This window comes from Pteropus alecto, unplaced genomic scaffold, assembly GCF_000325575.1.
Source record: "Pteropus alecto unplaced genomic scaffold, ASM32557v1 scaffold87, whole genome shotgun sequence".
In the NCBI taxonomy this organism is placed as follows: domain Eukaryota; kingdom Metazoa; phylum Chordata; class Mammalia; order Chiroptera; family Pteropodidae; genus Pteropus; species Pteropus alecto.
The window spans coordinates 21473050-21493750 of record NW_006443225.1 but is presented as its reverse complement, the minus strand read 5'-3'; the positions used below and the strand labels follow the sequence as shown (position 1 = coordinate 21493750).

Below are 20701 nucleotides of genomic sequence, written 5' to 3'. Positions count from 1 at the left end.
GCGGAGACCACGGTTCCTGGGGTTTTCTAGCTCCTGGCGCTGTCCAGGGTCCTCAGCTAGAAACTCCCTCCTCTGTGTTCACAGCCAGCAGCCACATCACCCTGACCGGTTTGTTGTCACCACCTCTGATGTCCTTCCGCCTCGCTCTCCCACTTTTTTTATAGCAGGCCCACCTGGCTCATCCAGGATGGCTTCCTGTTTCGAGGTCACCTGATTTTGTGGCCTTTATTCCATCCATGGGCTCGATCCCCTTTGTCATGTGGCCTATACGTTTTCACAGGCTCTGGGGCAGGGCGTTTGGGGCCATTTTTGTGCCTCCCACAGTTATCGACTAAGAATGCTGAGACTGGTTCTTTTTAAGAATCTTTGGGTTGTTATAACCCAGATTTGGAGAATCAGCCACTGATAAAAATAAAAATATAGAGTAAAATGGAAGCAAACATAGTCTCCCAGCGATGTGACTATTACTAAACTCTGGCATCTAAGCAGACTGAAGTACGATTAAAGAGGGGAAAAAAGAAATCATTATTTAATTTTAGGGTTTCTTTGCTATTGTAATTTAATTTTTCTTAAACTAAATTTTTCTTAAACATCATTACACCATGATGTTAACTTAATAAAAGGTACTTCACATGGTCGTGTCATAAATTCATGAGGTTTTTTTTTTTTTTGCCAATCTAGGTTTTAATTTTTAAGTACGATTAAAGAGGGGAAAAAAGAAATCATTATTTAATTTTAGGGTTTCTTTGCTATTGTAATTTAATTTTTCTTAAACTAAATTTTTCTTAAACATCATTACACCATGATGTTAACTTAATAAAAGGTACTTCACATGGTCGTGTCATAAATTCATGAGGTTTTTTTTTTTTTTGCCAATCTAGGTTTTAATTTTTCAAAAAAATTTTTTTAAATTTTAACTTAAATTCACTATGATAAAAACATACTAAGATAAATAATAAACTTCACACATTGGAATGTTGGCTTATACGTAGGACTGAGTAATACATTGTCCTCATGGAAGACAAAATGAAATGTGTTCCTTAATAGTAATTGGAATTTCCTGAAATTCACACTTAAGTATTGTTTTTTTTCAATAACTAGTCAACTTTTTTAAAGCATTACACTGTCTGAGTTTGACGTGTTTTGGAGTACCGTTTAAACTAATGCATTGGTTGGAACATAGTGCCAATGAATTAAGTTTCAAATTCTCTGTGTAGTTATCTAAGTTTTCGATGACCGATTTCACTCTTTTTCCATAACTGTATAAGTTTGGTCATAAAGAGAATCTAGTAAAACACCAAGGTTCAATCCATGCAATTTAATAATTTTCAGTGCTATAAGTGGGTATTATATCATTTTCTACTTAACAGCAGCAATAGCAGCAAAGACTGGAGGGTGAGGGTACTATAAGCTCCTCACAGGAAACTCTTTTTTCTATATTTAAAAATGCACTTAGTACCAGAATCAGTTTTCTAATTGTCTGTTTTTCATAGTTTAAATAAATCACTGATAGCCTCATACTTATTTCTACTACACTTACCTCTAGATACTTCAGAATTTCTGGTCTTTGTAGATGATTTCTAGGTCTGATTTCTTTTTTTATATATTTTAGAGTGTTTTTGTTTCTTAGGATTATTGCCATCTGGCTTGGGAAGACCTACTTTACTGTGTTCTTTTTTTCTTTTATAGTCTTGGGAGTTGAAGAAGTCCTTGCACAAGCAGACTACCTCTACGAAAGTGGAGAAACAGAAAAACTTTATCAGCTGCTGACCCAGTACAAGGACAGGTGAGCAATGCATGATGGGCCTGGGTTTGCCATTTTGTCAAAATTTTTGTTATTTAACACTTAAAATGATTTTCGGTGCTTGAAATTTTTATATTTTTTTAAGCTTTTACTTCAAAGTAATATTTCTTAGAGTTTAATTTATGGTATGCTCTTTCTTACATTAAATGACTCAAATGCTACATGTGTGTCATTGATTTAGAAAAGGTGGTTCTACTTACTCATTCTAGTAGAATGTGGAAATACTACTTTATCCATTTTGTTTTGCTTTGGATCACATAAGGCTGCCGTTAAATATATGTTTATGTCGTCTGTTTTATATTTCTCATTTCTTTTCAATTAATTTCTTACTCGTATAAGAATTTTATGAATTAGGGTGATCATGTGTCTCCATCGAATGGCCATTGAATGCCTTCCATCAGTGTATCACTTAAGAAGCATAATCTTTTAGAGAAACTAAAAAAAATACCTTTTTCTTTTTCTTTTTTTCTCCCATTAGATTATATATTCAGTCCAGGGTATCACCGTGTACACATTTTTTTGGAGCGGGGAGAGGTATAGGCGAAAGGAGATTCAGCCTTTACAATAAGTCAGTAATGCTGTGTGGCATTTCCAGATTGCTAATCAACCTCATCTCCTAGACCAAAAACATAAGTCATTTTTTGTTACCTTTCTTAGATTCTCAAAACCAGTGTTTTCCCTAACATTCATCTTTTACTTCCTAAATGTCTATAAGACCTGTATTTTTTTTTTCTCCATTTTCTCCTCAATAACCTGAGGTGGCTAATTGGACATTTTATACCCACTCCAGTAATTACTTGAAAAGTAAGCTGTAAGGTAGTTATTCCCTATTCATTGAATTATAAATATACTATTGCTGCCATTGCTTTAAAATTTTTATGTGAATACCATTTGTTGTTAAACAATATATAGTAGGCTTAAAAGCAGACATTTAATAAAAAGGAATTTAAGGTTAGTTTTGACAAGGAATTTAAGATTGGTTTTAAAAATATTTCTAACTCTTAATTGTGGTTAGTATTTTATTTATTAACAATTTTTTATTTTATGTAATTTATACTTAAATGTCAGTTCTTCAAGGAATCCAGTGGCCTTACTTGAAATATGCCATGTATCATGACATGGATGAGTCATTCTAACATAGGATTTACGTTGAGATTACCTTATATTCATTCATTCATTCATTTATTCAGAAACACTTATCAGATACCTGCTGTGTGCCAGGTGCCGTACTCGGGGTTAGGGAACATCGGTTTTGATTTTTTTAGAACATGACCCTGTCTGTCAAGTTCATGTATGTTACGATGCTGTCTGAACCAGTTAGTGAGTTTTCTGAAGCACAGTGCCAGTGAAGTCAAACCTCCAGTTATATGTTGGATTTTGAGGGCAAGCATTTCGAGAATTCAAATGCAGAGGTGTTTTCTTAGGAAGTTACTGTTTTAGATATTACAGGTAAGTTAATATTTATGTGTAATATTGGATATTTAGTAGGAAAATTTAGCAAATAAAGTTATGTGAAAGAAATTAACAAATTTGGCATTTGATGTCGTGTTGCCCCCTGCATCCTCCGACCTGACAGACAACGTGTGTTCATTAGCAGTGTGGCCTTTAGCTGGTTTTAAATGCAAGCTAAAATGGTTCTCTTGTATTTATTTCAAATTAGCGAAGATGCAGAGTTACTGTGGCGTTTGGCACGGGTGTCACGGGACGTAGCTCAGCTTAGCAGAACCTCGGAAGCGGAGAGAAAGCTGCTGGTGTACGAAGCCTTAGAGTACGCAAAAAGAGCTCTAGAAAAAAACGAAGCAAGCTTTGCAGCTCATAAGGTGAGGGGCTTGGTGTAACAAAACTGACCGCGCGTTGAGGGGTACGTCGTCTGTACTAACCCATCATCCCCAGTTTACATAGGAAGAAAATTGCTCTATTTTAAAGGAGGAAGGGGATTTATTTTTGAACCAAAGTGTTGTCATTTCACGAATTACCTGTGTCTTTACTCCTAGTAGTACAAGCACTTGACAAAAGTCTTCCCATTTTCCTCACGTTCTTTTTCTGTTTTATGAGACCGAGTGTAACTGCACGCGTAACCGATCGTTTCTGGATCGCCTAACTGGTGTAGAGCAACCTTTTTCAATGGACACTGGTGAAAATAGGGGGATGTTATTGGTACTTTAGATTAGTCCATTACTTTATTATGTTGAACTGTCCTCAGTGAGCCCCCAAGTCATTATGACAACCAGATTCTGTCCCCACACATTTCCAAATGCTCCTTTTAGGGGCTGGCACCCCATTGCTCCTGGTTTATACTAAGGATAAACCAGATACAAATCCTTTAAATTTGAGACTTCTTTTCTGGCCCAGAGTATAGTCCATCTTTGTCAGTGGCATTCGTGCACATGAAAAGAGCGTTTATTGGTGGTGGTTGGGAGTGTCTCACACGTGTCATTCAGATCAAGTCGTGATAGTGGTATGCGAGTCCTCGTGTCCTAACTGATTTCCTGCTGCTTGTTCTATAAATTATTGAGAGAGGTATACCGAAACCTCCAAGTATAATTGCAGATTTGTCTGTTGCTTTTTGCAGTTTTATTAGTTTTCACAACATGTACTTTAAAGTGCTGTTATTGGGAGCATAAACATTCAGGATTACTGTATCTTCTTGATGCATTGACCTCTTTATCATTATAAAATGAGCCTCTTTATTTCAAGAATTGTTCTTGGTTTTATAGTCTGCGTTGTCTGATAGTAGTGTGGCCACTGTCACTTTCTTTTGATTAATGTTAGCATATTATATCCTTTTCCTGTTCTTTTTACTTATTTCTTTATATTTAGCATGTACTTTTTGTGAGCAGTTTATAAATCTTGGGGTTTTTTGTTTGTTTTTTGATAATGTTTAAATTTTTTTAAATTGATTTTTCCGTTACAGTTGACATACAGTATTAGTTTCAGGTGTACAACAGTGATTAGTTGTGTATATATAACTTACAAAGTGATCACCTGGATAAGTCTGACACCCATCTGACACCATACGTAGTTATTAGAAGACTATCGACTGCATTCCCTGTGCTGTACTTTACATCCCTGTGACTGTTATAACTGACAATCTGTACTTCTTACTCCCTTTCACCTTTGTCATCCATCCCCCCCAACCCCCCTCCCATCTGGCGACCACCAGTTTCTTTGTATCTCTGTTTGTTTCTGTTTTGTTTGTTCATTTATTTGTTTAGATTCCAGTGTAAGTGAAATATGGTATTTGTCTTTCTCTGAATTATTTCACTTAGCGTAATACCCTCTAGGGCCATCCATGTTGTTGCAAATGGCAGGATGTCATATTTTTCATGGCCAAGTAATATTCCAGTGTATAGATGTACCACACCTTCTCCATCCAGTCGTCTGTCGATGGACACTTAGGTTGCTTCCATATCTTGGCTGTTGTAAACAATGCTGCAGTGAACACAGGGGTGCAGATATCTTTTTGAAATAGTATTTTAGATTTTTTTTTTTCAGATAAATACCCAGAAGAGGGATTGCTGGGTCATGTGGGGGTTCTGTTTTTAACTTCTCGAGGAGCCTCCGTGCCGCACCGATTTGCATTCCCACCAGCAGTGCACGAGGGCTCCCTTCTCTCCCCGTCCTCGCCAGCACCTGTTCGATTTATTGATGAGAGCCATTCTGACAGGTGTGAGGTGGTATCTCATTGTAGTTTTAATTTGCATTTCCCTGATCAGTGATATTGAGCATCTTTTCATAGGTCTGTGGGCTATCTGTATGTCTTTTTTAGAGAAATATGTATTCAGGTCCTCTGCCCGTTTATTAATTGGATTGTTTGGGGGTTTTGGTGTTGTATGAATTTCTTACATATTTTGGAAAATAACCCCTTATTTAATGTATCATTGGCAAATATTTTGGGGATCCCATTCAGTCTTTTCATTTTGTTGATAGTTTCCTTTGCTGTGCAAAACCTTTTTGGTTTAATGTAGTGATTTATTTGTTTCCCTTGCCCAAGGAGACATAGCCAAAAAGAATATTACTAAGAGCAATGTCAAGGAGCTTACTGCTTGTTTTCTTTAGGAGTTTTATGGTTTGGGTCTTATATTTAAGTCTTTAATACATTCTGAGTTTATTCTCGTATACGGTATAAGTGGTCTAGTTTCATTTTTTTTGCATGTATCTGTCCAGTTTTCCCGGCACCATTTAGCCAAGAGAATGTCTTTACCCCACTGTATTTTCTTACCTTCTTTATCATAGATTAATTGACCATATGTGTGTTGGTTTATTTCTAGGCCCTTTATTCTGTTCCATTGATCTCTGTGTCTGTTTTTATGCCAGTCCCTTGCTATTTTGATTACTATAGCCTTGTAGTATAGTTTGCTATCTGATAGTACATTATTGCCAACTTTGTTCTTTCTCGATTGTTTTGGCTATTTGGGGTCTTTTGTGGTTCCATATAAATTTTAGGATTATTTGATCTAGTTCTGTGGAAAATGCCATTAGTATTTTGATAGGGATTGCATTGAATCTGTAGATTGCTTTGGGTACTAATGGACATTTTAACAATGTTAATTTTTCCTATTTATAAGCACAGTATAGGCTTCCCTTTATTTGAACCTTCTTCATTTTCTTCGATGTCTTATGGTTTTGTTTACAGGTGTTCTACTTCTTTGGTTAAATTTATTCCTAGGTATTTGATTCTTTTTGGCGCAATTGTAAATGGGATTGATTTTTAAATTTCTCTTTCTGATAGTTCATTATTGATACATAAAAATGCAACAAATTTCTGGATATTAATTTTGTATTCTACTTTACTGAATTGATTCTAATAGTTTTTTGATGGAATCTTTAGTGTTCTCTATAGGATCATGTCATCTTCCTTTCTAATTTGGATTTCTTATCGCTTGTCTGTTTGTTGGGTCTCACGTAGGCAGGTGTGTACGGGTCTTTTTTTTTACCCATCCAGCTGCTCTGTGCCGTTTGATTAGAGCGGGGCCTTGGCCTGTTCTAAGGGCTGCGCAGCAGGAAAGCCAGCGACGCGTCACCCGTAGGTGCAGGTGTCTGCAGCCACTCCCCAGAGCAGAGCTCGCAGCGTCACCGCCCCAGCCCCACCTCAGGTCCTCCGGCGTTAGAGTCTCATGGGAGCACCGGCCCCTGGTGCCACAAAGGTTGGGGACCGCTGCATTACAGCATTCAGTCCATTTACATTCGATTATTGATGGATATGTGGTATTGTCATTGGTTTGCGTTCTGACTTTTTTTAGGGTTCTTCTCTCTTCCTTATTCTCTTCCATGATGGTGACTTTCTACAGTGTTATGTTGGAGTCTTTTCTCTCTATTTCTTATATATTTATAGATTTTCGTGATTTCCCACAGCACCTGTGTTTATGGAGCTTGGCTCTTTTGGATTCAGTTCTTACGGAATAAACTCACATTGTCCAAATATGACTGTGGGGACAAGGTCACAATTGACAGATGCGGCTCTTGTTTCTGTGGCAGTGCAGATGTGGGAGAAGACGAGAAAGTGAAACGATAGCCACTCAGTTGCACACGTTTCTAAACTGACACGCGGACCACAGACGCGCGTCGTTACGTCCGTGTTGTGTTAAGTTTCTTAGAAGTTCGCTGGTCTCTGCCTTGTGCCGTGGTCCTCTACGAACACGTCCTCTGTGCGAGTCCCTGGGGACCACGTTCACTTTTCTCAGTAAAGTCCATGTAAAGGTATTTAATGCAGTGTTTATGCTCAAACATTTTTTTCAATGAGAGTGACTACTGAGGAATAGTCACTCGGTTATACCTCGTATGAAATGGAATAATAAGAGTATTGTTATTCTTATACCTTTTCCTTCATTTTTAGTGGTATGCCATCTGTATTAGCGACGTTGGAGATTACGAAGGCATCAAGGCTAAGATTGCAAACGCCTACGTTATCAAGGAGCATTTTGAGGTACTGATGAATTTAAAGTCATTCGTTTTCTGAATAGATTTCTGTGTCACTTATCTATTGCTATATAGCACACCATCTAGAACTTAGTGGCCTCCGACAGCGACGATTTATTTCTCCCAGTCGTGTGGATTAACTGCCTGTGGTGCTTCTGCTGCGGTGTCTGAGTTCATTCGGGGGGCCCTCAGACCGGGGTGTGCAGGGTGGCCTCGTGTCTGCCGTGGTTTCTCTCCTTTCCTTCTCATTAGTTGTCCAGCCCAAGCTTTACGGCATGGTCGCTGGCTTCCCGAGGGAGTGCTCCCAGGGAAGAGTCTCAGTGTGCAGGCTTTTAGTAAGCCTCTGCTTGCCTCACGCTTGGCCACGGCCTGCTGACCCAAACACGCCATGCGGCCAAGACCAGCGTCTGTGGGAGGGGATTGTACAAGGCCCTGGGCGCCAGGAAGCGAGTCTGGTCTGACTTTCTGCCGCAGCTGGCATACCGCTCCCGATAGTGACAGTCCTGCTTGGAGTTATGACCGCTGTGTGTGTGTAAAGTCCCCCGCTGACGTCAGTCACATGTTTATGGTAAGCTCTTCCTGAGCGCTCCAGCAGTTCGCAGATGTCACGATGTGCTACACTGCTCCCTTGTCCCCAAAACAAAACTGCCACTAACAACACAGCGTATTTCTCTTTTGCTATTCTACGCTATCTCAGAAATGCAAAGGAAGGAAAAGTGATGAAAACATTCAGGGGTAGCAGGTGTGCTGTCCAGTACCTTTTCTGAATTTGGTGGCTACAGTCTCAGTTCCTAGTTTGTTAGATGAGTAGTGGACAAGAACTTGGGACTGGGAGTCAGGAGACTTAGCTTCCTGCTCGGCCGTCAGTGTGCGTGTTACGTACACATGTGTATGTATATTTCAACTTAATGTATATTTTTCACATTTTAAGACCTTCGAAATCAGATTGCATTATATATTCAGTGGTGTCTTGTAATTGGCAGCACTTTTTATTTCATAGTGGTACCTAAAGTAATGACGTATCATAACTTTTACTGTATCTTAGATTCAGTGAGATACAGTATTTTGCTCAGTAGCATTAATCTCCTAAATTACTGTGCTTTGAGATGTAGAAAAATATAACAAGTAATTTCCAATGTGAATAATGAAAAATTACAGAAAATAAATTATACTTTAAACTTTAAAGAAACAGTAAAGACTGCAGATTTTATGTAAAAAAGTGTTTTGTATAAGCTTTCAAATGTATGTGTTGAGTATATTTAAAAATAACAGTATTATTGATACCAGTATTTCAAATTTCATTATTATATCGAAAGTCAGAAGGAATCATTATCTTTAGGCTGTTTTTGAAGACACGTAAACTAGTGGCAGGAAGAATTATGGCAGGGTTTGCTGGAGAGCAGCCCCTCGCAGGCCCTCCGGTGAGGAAGCCGCAGCGGGCGCCCAGGCGCTCCGGGCCGAGGCACTGGCTCCCCTGCACCTACAGCCGTGTGTAGGCGGTGCCTCGGGGCATGGCGAAGGCAGCGGTGTGGTTTCCGCAGGGCTTAGCCTTCGAGGGGACGTCCAGTGGGAAAGACTGCTTAAAATACAAGTTGCACATACTTTAAATATATCTTTATAAATCACATCACTTTATCTAAAGAAAAGACCATTTTAGGTCAGTGCTGACTCATATCACTTTGTGGAAGCGAAGCCTGCACGCCCGGCACCTCAGTAAAAAGCGATGGTGCTGGTGACGCAGGGTGTCGCTGTGTTACGCACCTCCTGCCACGCGCTCCTTTCACGTGTCTTCTCCGCTCTGTAAAATAACAAAATCAGACGTGGCAAGGGCATAAAACGTGCCAAGGTCAAAAGTTAGAGGCCATCGAGCTGCGGCTGGAACCCTGGTGGTCTGGCGTCAGTGCCCATGTCGGTAACCAGCACAGCATTTGAAAATGGGTCCCTCACTCGTCACCCGCGGATCGTGCAGGTGTGGTGTACGGACGAGCGCAATCCAGGAAGTCTGTTTTTAAAAAGGGATCTTTTATTTTTAATGAGATTACATTAATTTGTGAGGTTTCCTTAGTTTTCAACAAAATAATAGATGAAAGGAGGAGTAATTTCTTTAAAGTTATTCTCAGGTTTATGCTTTACATTAATTCACATGGACTTTCACATAGAAAATAGAAAAGAGCATTTATCAATATATTTAACACTGTACACGAGTGTTAACGAATTCTGTGAATGAGTAGTATTTTTCCTTGGTTAATTATAGATGAAGTTGAGCAAAATCTGCATACAGGAGGGGACTTTCTAAAGTTACGTTTTTTGTTCTTTTAGGAAAGTACTTTTTATTCAGTAGTTCTTTGACTTGGCAGAAAGAAATCATTTTTCATCTAATCTAGAAGAAAGAAGCAGTGAGAGCTATAGATTATTACTGTTTTCAAAATTACCTTCACTTACAGATTTCATGTTTTTTCTCATCTTGATAAATCTTAAGAGTTTCTGAACCCTGTAAAATAGTAATCTTAGTGCAGTCGTTTTTATGGATTGAAACAAATTAAAGAATCAGGAGGAAGAAATTGGTGTTGATTATCGTAGAAGAATTGGAATGTAAGGATGCAAAGTTACTTTTTAAATCATGGCTTCTTCAGAGACATGGTGAAGTTCTTATTGGTGTTTGGTATTTAGAAAACAAATGATTGGTTTTCTTATTTCTTGTTAGAAAGCAATCGAACTGAACCCTAAAGATGCTACTTCAATTCACCTAATGGGCATTTGGTAAGAAAATTCCTTTAAAATTTTCAGTGGTATTTAGTATGATCTTTTGTAGTGTATAAAAGGCAAAATGTAAAATATTTAAAAACATTTACTTGGCAGTCAAGAGCATTTAATCCATTAAATCGACTAGCATTTGTACATGTCTTGTTAGAAAATACGAAATTTGATTGCGATGACGTTAAACTTCATCACGCGGCTCATTTAGAAACGTCCCGCGCAGAGGGTGCGGAGGCCGCACTGCTCCCCTCGTGCTGCCTTCCCACCCCCGGGAGCGCCGCGCGCTTCTCCGCGGCTTCTCCGCTCCTGCGCGTGGGGGCCGCTACCCAGTAAAACGAGGGCGACTGATTATAGGTCATGCCGTGCCCTGACAGCAGCTAAGTGACTGACGTGCGGGGAGCATATAAGCGTGTACGCTGGACAAAGGAACGCGTCACGTCCTGAGCAGGACGGAGCAGGTCCCGTGAGATTTTCTCACGCTACTTGGAAGGGCATGCAACTTAAAACTGATGAATTGTGGACTTCCGGAATTTTCCACGTGAGAGTTTTGGAGCACGGTTGCCCACAGTAGCCGAAGCTGCAGAAAGCGACTCCGCGGCAGGGGGACTGCTGCACGGGGGTGACAGGCATTGACGTGTGCGTGGCCCTTTAAAATTCACCTGGTCGGGACAGCTCCCTGAGGGGGCCTCTGCGTCTTCAGAGGATCGCCAGGGTCCTGAGCAGCATTGTCGTCTGACTCGGCGTCTCTGCTGTCCCGCATCGGCTTGCTGGGGTGAGCGCACACCAGCGGGTTAACTGTCCCCCGGTTCAGGCGTCTGTCTCCCTCGGGGGTGGTCTGCAGGGCTGAGTGCTTACCGTCCTCCAGGTCCTGTATCGGACTCTTCAGGAGAGTCCTTGAGGACAAAGGACATACCAGACCGACCAGACATCTACCAGGGACTGAGGGTGATCGCGGGACAGCTCGGGCCGGGTGCTGGGGAGCAGACTCGGCTGAGACACAGTCTCTGCTGGAGCGCAGACCCGGTGGGAGGCGGGCACTCCCTCCGCTCCCGTCAGCCTGTCGGCACCATCCGGACCATCGGCGTCACCATCGGGCGTCGCCATCCGCCTCACCCTGCTCGTGCGCGGACGGGAACTGTCGGGTGCCGTTTTGTCATTTTACTTCCTTCTTTTTTAACTTCTCTGAGTTAGTTGTCTTCATGTAAAAATAGGGTGGTGATCCCATCTCGTTTGGCAGTTATGAGCCGATGGGACAGTGCCTGGCACAGAGCGAGTGACTGGCGTGAATGCTGCGCCGTGTTATCGTCGCGAGTGCTGTCGCCACCATTTATATTTAATCACAGAATATGTCCTAACTGATGGATTGATGTCAGTGTCTAGACACTTCAGTACGAATAGTAACCTACTAAATTTTATCTCAAGTACAAATTGTTTAAATGTGCCATAAATTGATTCCTTTTGTATTAAACTGCTTTGTTCTCTTTAAGAGGAAGAAAAGGTCTGATTTGAATGTGTGTGAAAGTTGTTTTATTTCCCTGTAGGTGTTACACGTTTGCGGAAATGCCTTGGTATCAGAGGAGAATTGCTAGAATGCTGTTTGCAGCCCCGCCCAGCTCCACCTACGAGGAGGTAGTGACACGCCCTGCTCCCCTCCGCTGTCTAAGCAGTTAGCACCGTCCCCACTGTCCAGTGCGAGTGTCCGCGCAGGCTTAGCCCTCAGTCCCTGGCTGCCATGTGGCTAACTCGGCTTCATTGTCAGCTGAGATGGCCCATGAAATTTATACCATCTAGAAGTCACAAAATAAAACAGGAAATACAGCAGCGTTTTAGGTGCACATTCCGCACAGCGACAGTCCTTTCCCTGGAAGATAAAGCATGTTTGTGTTCACAAACGAAGGGTAACGATAACTCTTTTAAAGTGGTACCGAAAAACTCTTGCTCATATTTTCAAGGACTTCTCCTGTTCTTGTTAAAAATAAAATTCGAAAGGGACTTCTGGACAGACATTTCGGGTTTACTCATCACAAAATTTTCAGAGTAAGGAAAAAGGCCATTTTAAGTAGTTTTCCCAGTACTTGTATCATAATAAGGAGCTATTTTTTTTTTTCTGGAAAGCTATAGTGTAGAATTTAATGTAAAGCATATGAAAGTGTATAATTAAGACACAGTTGGGAGACGTTTATTAAAAAGTACATTCTGAGAAAAGGTGCAGTTGGCCTCACTGTAACAAGTTACTTATGTTTCTGAGGAATCATTTGTCAGTTAATGATTATGAAACAGCTTAAGTGGGACAAAAAGAATGTAGCAGTTTCAGACTCAGTAACATTTTACATAGGAATTTCAATAATAAAGGACTTTGAAAAATTCGCTGGTACACCCTTTGTATCCAGCTTTTTCTGGGAGTCGCTGTTGTGAGGTAAGGAGAGCTCAGAATAGCTGAGTCGCACACGGGGACTTCTGTGCACGAGAGGCTGTTTGGTGCAGGCCCTTAGACGACGGTCCCCGCCATCTGCTCTGGTGGCTGATGCAGTGTTGTGTTCATTTCGCTTTGTTAACTCGCTGTTGATGAACTGACCATTAATACAGGAATAGACCTTTTGAGAAAATGCTTTAATATTGATTCTGTTTTAGTCCTTTTCACTGTTTGGGTTCTCTGTGTTTTTAACAGGCCTTGGGCTACTTCCAAAGAGCAGAGCAAGGTAAAATATTTTTTATTTCAGATACTAATGTAGTTTAAATTGTATGAATGCTTTACATATAATAGGAATTTTTAAAACAAAATGTTGTTTATTCTGATACACTTTTATACTGGATGTTGTCAAACAGTTTTATTCAGTAAAAATCGCCCGAGTGAGCAGTGGGCCCTCCTGAGTTCGGGGCCGCAGGTCTGGAGGGGCCCCAGGTCTGGAGGGGCCCCGCCCGACGTGGCTCACGCTCAGCCTGCCATTTGGGAAGAAGGCTCTGAACTGTCTTATTCAGGGTCATACAGCTGATGAGACACATTTCAGTGAGGACTCTGGTTTTAAACCATTGCAGATATTGTCTGCTTTTGTGAAGAAGAGTTTTATGTCACTCTTGCTTTGAAGAAATGGCCAGTCTACAAAACTGACTTAGCCCACGCTAAGTTTGTCTTTTCATATTAGCAGCACAAATTAGAAAAGAGTCGAAAGCATATGTTACCAAATACACCAAAAAAGCCATTGCATATTTCTGTAGAACTTAATCAAAAAATTAAATTCAAGGGCCTTGCTCAGGTGGACCTGCCCAAATGCTTTCATGATAGCAAAGCATTTTTTAAAAAACATTTTTTCGAAAAACACTTTTTCTGAATATTAACTACCTCTATAATACAAATGTCAGTTCTGCTTTTACTCTTAACATCCTCACAATGGAGTGACATACACATCACGAATGTGAATCTGGGAGTGAAATACCCTCAAAGGGACCGAGAAGTGTCATAGCAAAGAAAAACTAGGGCGCTGGAGGCTGATGGGTCGGGCTGTCGCTATGGAGCGGAGTGGGCCCTCCACCCGTGGGGTGGGTCACGGCGTGTCTCGCTCGGGCAGCTGTCCCTTAGGCCCAGGGCTGCCTCAGATTCCCCTGCTGTGCGCACCTTCGCCTTCCCCGTCGTGGCCCTTCTCACTCCGTAGTGTGGATATTTACGTGTCTGAATTCAGGGAAGATGGGACTTTTTTGCTCACAATTGCATTCTTGTTGTTTAGGATGATGCTGGGCATATTTGCTCAGTGACAGTAAAGAGGCGAACGAATGAATTTGCTGCACCCCTAGGAAGCTCAGGCACGCTCACGTGGCATCTCGCAAAAGGAAGTAGGGCAGTTTCCAGCCACGGAGCAAACGGAGTTCGGCCGTGAGCGGGGGCAGGCGCGCTCCCAACAGGGAGGGCACGAGGGGGGCTCGAGAGGCCACCTTCCCTCTGGCGCAGGACGTCCTCCCCCGCTGTTAACGCCCCATTCGGCCCCTAGTCCAGCCCCGCTGTCACCTCTTAGAGTTGCTTTTTCCCTTGGTTTCTCGTCGCACTTCAAAATGGGGGTGCCACGTGGGAGCATTCTCTTCATCTTACGTCCCTCCCAGCACGTGGCGACCCCGTGCGCGGGGTGGCACCGTCACGATTGCGTTCACATTCGGCCCGCGCGTTCGGTGCGTGCTGCTCCAGGCACTTAGGGAGGCCGCGTCCTGCCCTGGCCGGAGTGCGTCCCTGTCCCCGCCCCCAGACGCGCACTTGCGCTGTGAGCGCCGCATAGGAGCTGCGTCTGGCGAAGCACCAGCAGAGCGACACGCAGCAAGCGGGGGATGTCGCACAGGTGTTTCAGGGTTGAATCGTTGCACACGAGAGTGAATCCTGGTTAGCTGCTAGTCTTCACTGACCACGCAAACGTATTAGAGTTTAGACCCCAATAGTGAAGGCTTTGAAAGTAAGCGCAACAGTATTTCATCTGAGGTCAGTTTTTCTTTCTTACAAACAGTGGATCCGAACTTCTACAGCAAAAACTTGCTTCTCCTGGGAAAGACGTACTTGAAGCTGCACAACAGAAAGCTCGCTGCGTTCTGGCTGGTGAAAGCCAGGGACTACCCCGCACACACCGAGGAGGACAGGCAGGTAGGCACCCGGCAGGGCAGGGCAGGGCAGGGCAGGTGCGCTCCGCGTTCCTGCGGGTCACGGTGAAGCCCACGGCGAAGCTGGAACCTCTGAGATGGCCGTCTGGGTGCGCGCATCAGCCATGCGGTCACCGCGGGCACGTCAGCTTCTGCACAGGACGCGCGGGCCGTCGCTTCGGCGAGCCGGCGTTGTGAGGGATGTGCTCGGTACAGGGTCACGTGGCCATCAGATGACGCTTCCATAGTGTCCAGGGCGTGTGCGGACGCAGACATGCTCCGAGGGCCACCTAGTCACCGCTAAGAAAGTTCATTCTCACCGTGTGCCCTCCTGTTTTGGGGACCCTTAGAAGCTGCATTCCGCTTTATGAACTTGAATTTGACAAGCCGAGCCCTATTCGATGCCGTACTGTTTATTCGTGACGTGTATTTTTCCATTTTAGATTCAGATGGAAGCCGCTCAGTTGCTTACAAGTTTCAGTGACAAGAATTGAGAATTTTTCAGAGAAGAAAACACATGAAATACCTAGGAACCACCACCTTTTCATCAAATTACAAGTACATTATAACTGTTCTCTGTCTGTTTTCTTGGTTCTTTTAATGTATTTCACAAATCACAAAAGAAATAATTGCCGTGAGCGTGGTCGGGCTGTCTCTGGCTCAGAGACTACTGTGCATTGGGGGCCCCAGCAGTGCAAAGTGGGATCAGATTTGAGGACTGGTCCCATCAGGCTGGGAGGGGATCAGGAAAAGCTTTGTGGGGGAGGTGGCAGTGGGGACTGCATTGCAAGCTGGATGGAGTCAAAGTTGAAATCTTGTCGAGATGGCGAGTGGCAGTCGGGAGGCTGGGAACCAAGGGATTAAGTGATGTGTCTTGGAGCCAGCCTTGTCAGGAGGACTGGGAAGGGACTTGATTTCCTTGTCCCTGTGACTCCACCTCACGGGTGGATTTGTGTCTGGACAAAGCCCAGATCTGGTGCCCTGACGGGGTGGAAGGGAAACCGTGTGGCTTACTGGGGGGGCCGTCAGCACTGCCGACTCGGAGGCTGTGAACAGGAGGACCTCAGACGCCACTTAGATCTGAGTGTACGTGTGTGTGGCCTCTCCCCAGAAGGGGCGGGAAGTGTGTCCCGGTGAACCGCGTGGGTGTGTGCTGTTCGATCATGTGTGTTTTCCAGCAAAAAGGAAGACTGGAGTCTGCACACCTGTCTGATTCACACGTGGACGTGTAGTCTCAGAATTGTAGACAACTCATTTCATCCCTACATACCTGAGCACGCACTGTCTCACAGTAAGGACATCCTTCACAAATCCGTTGTCACCGCTGAAAAGTTAACAGTAGTAGTTTCTCGAATGTCCCAAAATGTCTGTTTTTGAAACCAGGATCCAAACATCATAACGCTGCCTTCGTTTGAAATCGGAAACAGTTCCCCCACCTTTTTTCTCACAGCATTGACTTTGTGAAGAGGCTGGCACAGCTGGCTCAGATTGTCCCTTTTCTAGGTCGGCCGTACGGGACACACCTGGAGACCCCCTGCTCCGTGGCTCAGATTCCAGTGAATCGCACGTGCAGTAGATTTTCTCTAACTTACATTTATCACTTTCTGGTTTTTCTTTTTACTTTTTTCGGTTTCATTTTTTGGCTCGCTTCATTTCTGTCTCGTGTCCCTTTAGTTCTAGATCGTTTTCCTCCTTAGGAACCTTTCGCCTTCACTGCTATTTGTCGTATTTTTCCTGATTTGTCAGCAGACATTTCACATCTTTAGATGGTTATTTGTCCAATTCTGAGTTTTGAATTGTTAATTTGGATTTTTTTCATATCTATGTTTATGTACATTTAATACATGTTAGTGTATGGTGTTAACAAATTTTTGCTGTTTTTTGTATTTTGAACATTTTGATCTGAAATTTCCTCATTTTCAGTTTTCTCTTGAGTGACTGTGAACGTCGTTTCCTGGACGTGTGGTTTCTGGGAGTGTGGTTACCATCAGTCAACACCAGGCCGTCACGTGGGACGCGAGGGGTTTGGTTTAGTTCAAGAGCCTCTGCTGAGTGGTTTCTGTGGAGCGCGGTGCCTTGCAGTGGTGAAGCCTGTCGTGGAGGCGAGGGACCGTCCTCCAGTAGAACAGGGGGGTCCTGTGTGTCCGTCCCGCTTTGCCCCGTAGTGACATGTAACTATATTACGATTCAGGTGTCACCACCTTGGGTGCTGTCGTGCGTGCGCGTTCTGTGCAGCTCGATCACACGAGCAGACTTGTCACTGCCACCACGGTCGGGACACAGCTCTTCCATCGTCACCGTCTCCACCCCCCCCCGAGTCTGTCCTCATTTCAAGGATGTGGCATGACTGGAACCGTGTAGGACATCGGCTCCTGAGGTGGCTTTTCTCAGTCAGCGTGCTTGCTTCGGGGTCCGTCTAAATTCAGTCAGTGCGTGGTGGTTCCTACCGTCGACTGCATTTCGTTGCATGGACGCTGTTCCCACCCTTGGCTGCTCTGAGTGTTGGGTCCAGGTCACAGCGACGTTCGTTTTCATCCCTGGGGCGACGCCGGGAGCGCGGCCGACCCCGAGCCTGCCGGTCTGGTGCCCGCCCGCTCGGTGCTGAGGCGAGGCGCCTGCGGCTGCCATCCGCCGTCTGGGGCCCCAGCTCCCGCACTGTCCCGCTCGGGCACAGTCTGCTCTTCTGGGCTCACGTCCCTGAGCCGAGCGCTGACTTCCCCTGTCCGTGTCCATGGGAGTTTGTTCTGTCTCCTGAACACAGTGACCTGGGCAGGAAGGGGGTTTAGTGACCTCTCCTTGGGGACACATGTCCATTCTTCTGAGCAGGTGGGGAGACTCGATCTGAGAAATGGCTGTTAACCTGTTATGTTGACGGAACTGTCCCAGCGGAGTTTAATCGTAGGCTGTGGCCTTTGTAAAACGATCTCTCAGTCTCACTTTTCCATATCTCTAAATGAAGCATCGTTATGACAAAGAAAAAGCAAAACCACCACCTGGGAGCTGAGGACCGCAGAGCAGGCCGGGGTTCACTGCGCGTCCGGGTGAGTACCTCCCCTGCCTCTGTCAGCGGCCGCGGTCCCCTCTGCTGAGGCTGGGGCGGGGAGGGCCAGAACTTGGGCAATGCCAGGCGTGTGGCGGTCGCTGCAGATGGCTTTGGCCCGTGCGCAGGGCCGTATGGTACAGAAGAGACGGGAGGGCTTGACTGCCTGGGTAACTAACCAGACAGAAGTCCTGGGCTGACCCCTGCCCTCGGAGCAGTGACCTTATGTGGTGACAGAAGGGGACATAGTAGGTACAGAGGGGGCCCTCCAAGGTGGCCTGGGCTTTTCGTTCGGTATTGCAGACGCGTGCCACCCTGCCAAGCTTGGCGGGTATGAAGTCGAGGTGCCTGACCAGGCTGCGGGGGGTCAGCTGTGTTTGGTGTCCGCGGGCACTGAAATCAGGCTGGGCCTGGGCCTCCTCCCCGCATGAGCTGTCTGCCCTCCTGTGCCCAGGACAGGGCGGACGGGGGTGGGCCACATTCCAGGGTCATCGCACTGCTGCTGGGTCCCCCAGGAAGTTAGCCTGGGCTCTTTGTTGCCTAATTTGGGGACAGTGATTTCTTACCTGGGGAGGGGGACCAGCACCCTGGAAACCTCCTGTCTTCAGCCGAGTCTGCTGAACACTGCGGTCACACATCTCCGCTGAGTGACACTCAGTAACTTGTCACAGCAAAACTCATCTAGCAGTGGCTGGCACTTTGTATCTTAAACAAGGTAGGTATAACCTAAGTAGCACTTTTGAAGATTGCTCACCTTCTTGTTACACACTCTATCGTATACGTTAGTTTTGTTTTCATTCTTTAGGCTTGAAAATAACCAGTGTCAGTAATTAGGGTGTGCGAAAGGAGTCTGCTCAGCCCAGCGGGTCACTGCCTTTATTGCGTCGTCACTGAGTTCCGAATAAAAATGCAGAGCACAATCTCCATTAATTTATAGAAAAATAAAATTTTGGCAAAACAAACTGTTTAGAGAAAGTAAATTGTATACTGATAGTTTCATATGTACTTAGTGAATTATGTTACAGATAACATTCTAAGATGTCAGCTCCATGGTTACAAAAAAATTAAATTAATTTACAGTCCATATTGAAATAATACAAATTTAAGTTTTATATTAGTAAGGAAGCCCAGTTTGCTGAAGTAGCATTAATAGCATTCACATCAGATTTGTTGTCCAGCAAATGCCCTTAATAATGAAAAACAATTGAAAATCTAGGACAAAATAATCTCTAAACAAAGGGGGTAGGACCAAAAGATTTTTTTATATGCTTATTTAATTCTGGTACATAGAATTTCATGAATTGAGATATTCAAACACTAATAGAAAATCCTCAGACTCACGAATGTTCAGATGGCTATGCAGCTCTTCAGTCCACCTGGTTTTACAGAACCAAAACTTATTGAACAGAAAGTATAAAAGTTCACATTGCCTTTTATATGTTCCTAAGTATCAAATTGCATCAATTTACTATGAATTGGATTTAAAGAACATCATATTTAAAAACAAGTTTAGGCGTGCCTGATTCTTTTTAATTCCACAAATACCTAGCATCCCAAAGTAACATGTAAACCTCTATGCTTCTCAGTGAATTCTTTCCAAGCTCTAGAGTAAACTAAAGGGTACGGGACCTAGTCCACGACGTTCACGTAAGCAGCGTCGTTCATTCTTTGTGTTGCTGTTACAGCAAAGAGGGAAAATGTTGAACTAGTTTAAAACAAATGGACAGGCTAAGCACCTGTCTTCAGAAAAGCCAGCAGCATTTTTTTAACATACTCGAAGAAAGATTTGGCCTAAGCCCTTGATACCTTCCTCAACAGCCATGCAACTCAACGCCCTCAGGAGATGTCACAGAAGGGAGAGGAACATGGAGCAATTCGCACTTTTTCCCTGGATAAGAAACAAGGTAAAGCAAACTCACATCATTTGAACGAACAGCTGTCATGTTTAATACACTCGGAGCTCTATAAAACTAGAGCCACCATCGTGTACGTCTAGATACATAGATGCTTATTTAATAAAGTCTCTTGCTTCAGAATTTAAGAATGATCTTTTTCCTGGTCAGTCACTTCAAGGGGACAATAAATAAAGTAGAAAGGATGAATTGTTTTGCATATTTCTCTGGAAGAACGGAAAACATTTAGAGACGTTTGGAGAAGTCACTACAGACGAACAGGTTACACACCGTCTGAGCGGTTTTCCGTGGCAGCGTGCTTAAATGCAAGGAGAGCCCCTCCAAGGGGAGACCGTCACTCTTGTCCAAACCCCTCGGTCTCCTCGATGGCAAACAGAAGTTTTTCCTTCAGTTGTTCGTAGCTCTTATAAGGCGGTAGATCCAAGCGATTAAAACTGAACAAAGACAAAATCAGATGTCTTCAATAAAACACACTGAAGAGGTTTCTAATGTGTTTTAAAATTAAATGGAAAGAAGCACACAAATTTTGCAGTATTCCGACACTTTATTACTTTACTATTAACGTACCTAAAACTCTGGGGCTCTTGTAAGTTCCCCTGCCTGCACCTCTGAGGTCTGTCAACCCGCCCCCCCCCCCCCCCCACCCCCCACCCA

At 43.8% G+C, this 20701-nt stretch overlaps 2 protein-coding genes across 6 annotated transcripts in view; one reads left to right on the top strand and one right to left on the bottom strand.

Annotated features, from left to right (window-relative positions):
• The window catches only part of RMDN1 (regulator of microtubule dynamics 1), a 29977-nt gene extending 14329 nt beyond the window's left edge, over positions 1-15648 (top strand). For 2 of the 5 annotated variants that reach the window (XM_025041138.1, XM_025041139.1), the window contains 5 exons: positions 1690-1786; positions 3465-3624; positions 7641-7730; positions 10428-10483; positions 11346-11986. In XM_025041138.1, the coding sequence (XP_024896906.1) occupies positions 1690-1786; positions 3465-3624; positions 7641-7730; positions 10428-10483; positions 11346-11685 (743 nt within the window). In that variant the 3' untranslated portion in view covers positions 11686-11986. Of the gene's footprint in view, positions 1-1689; positions 1787-3464; positions 3625-7640; positions 7731-10427; positions 10484-11345; positions 11987-12021; positions 12110-13148; positions 13180-14202; positions 14349-14964; positions 15099-15537 lie in introns of those variants that run through there. The other 3 variants (XR_003043669.1, XM_006924059.3, XM_025041137.1) reach the window with 3 other exon arrangements.
• Positions 15649-20054: 4406 nt separating this feature from the next.
• The window catches only part of WWP1 (WW domain containing E3 ubiquitin protein ligase 1), a 77800-nt gene continuing 77153 nt past the window's right edge, over positions 20055-20701 (bottom strand). The window contains exon 25 of the mRNA XM_006924107.3: positions 20055-20481. Coding sequence (XP_006924169.1) covers positions 20382-20481 — 100 coding nt within the window. The 3' untranslated portion in view covers positions 20055-20381. The remainder of the gene's footprint in view (positions 20482-20701) is intronic.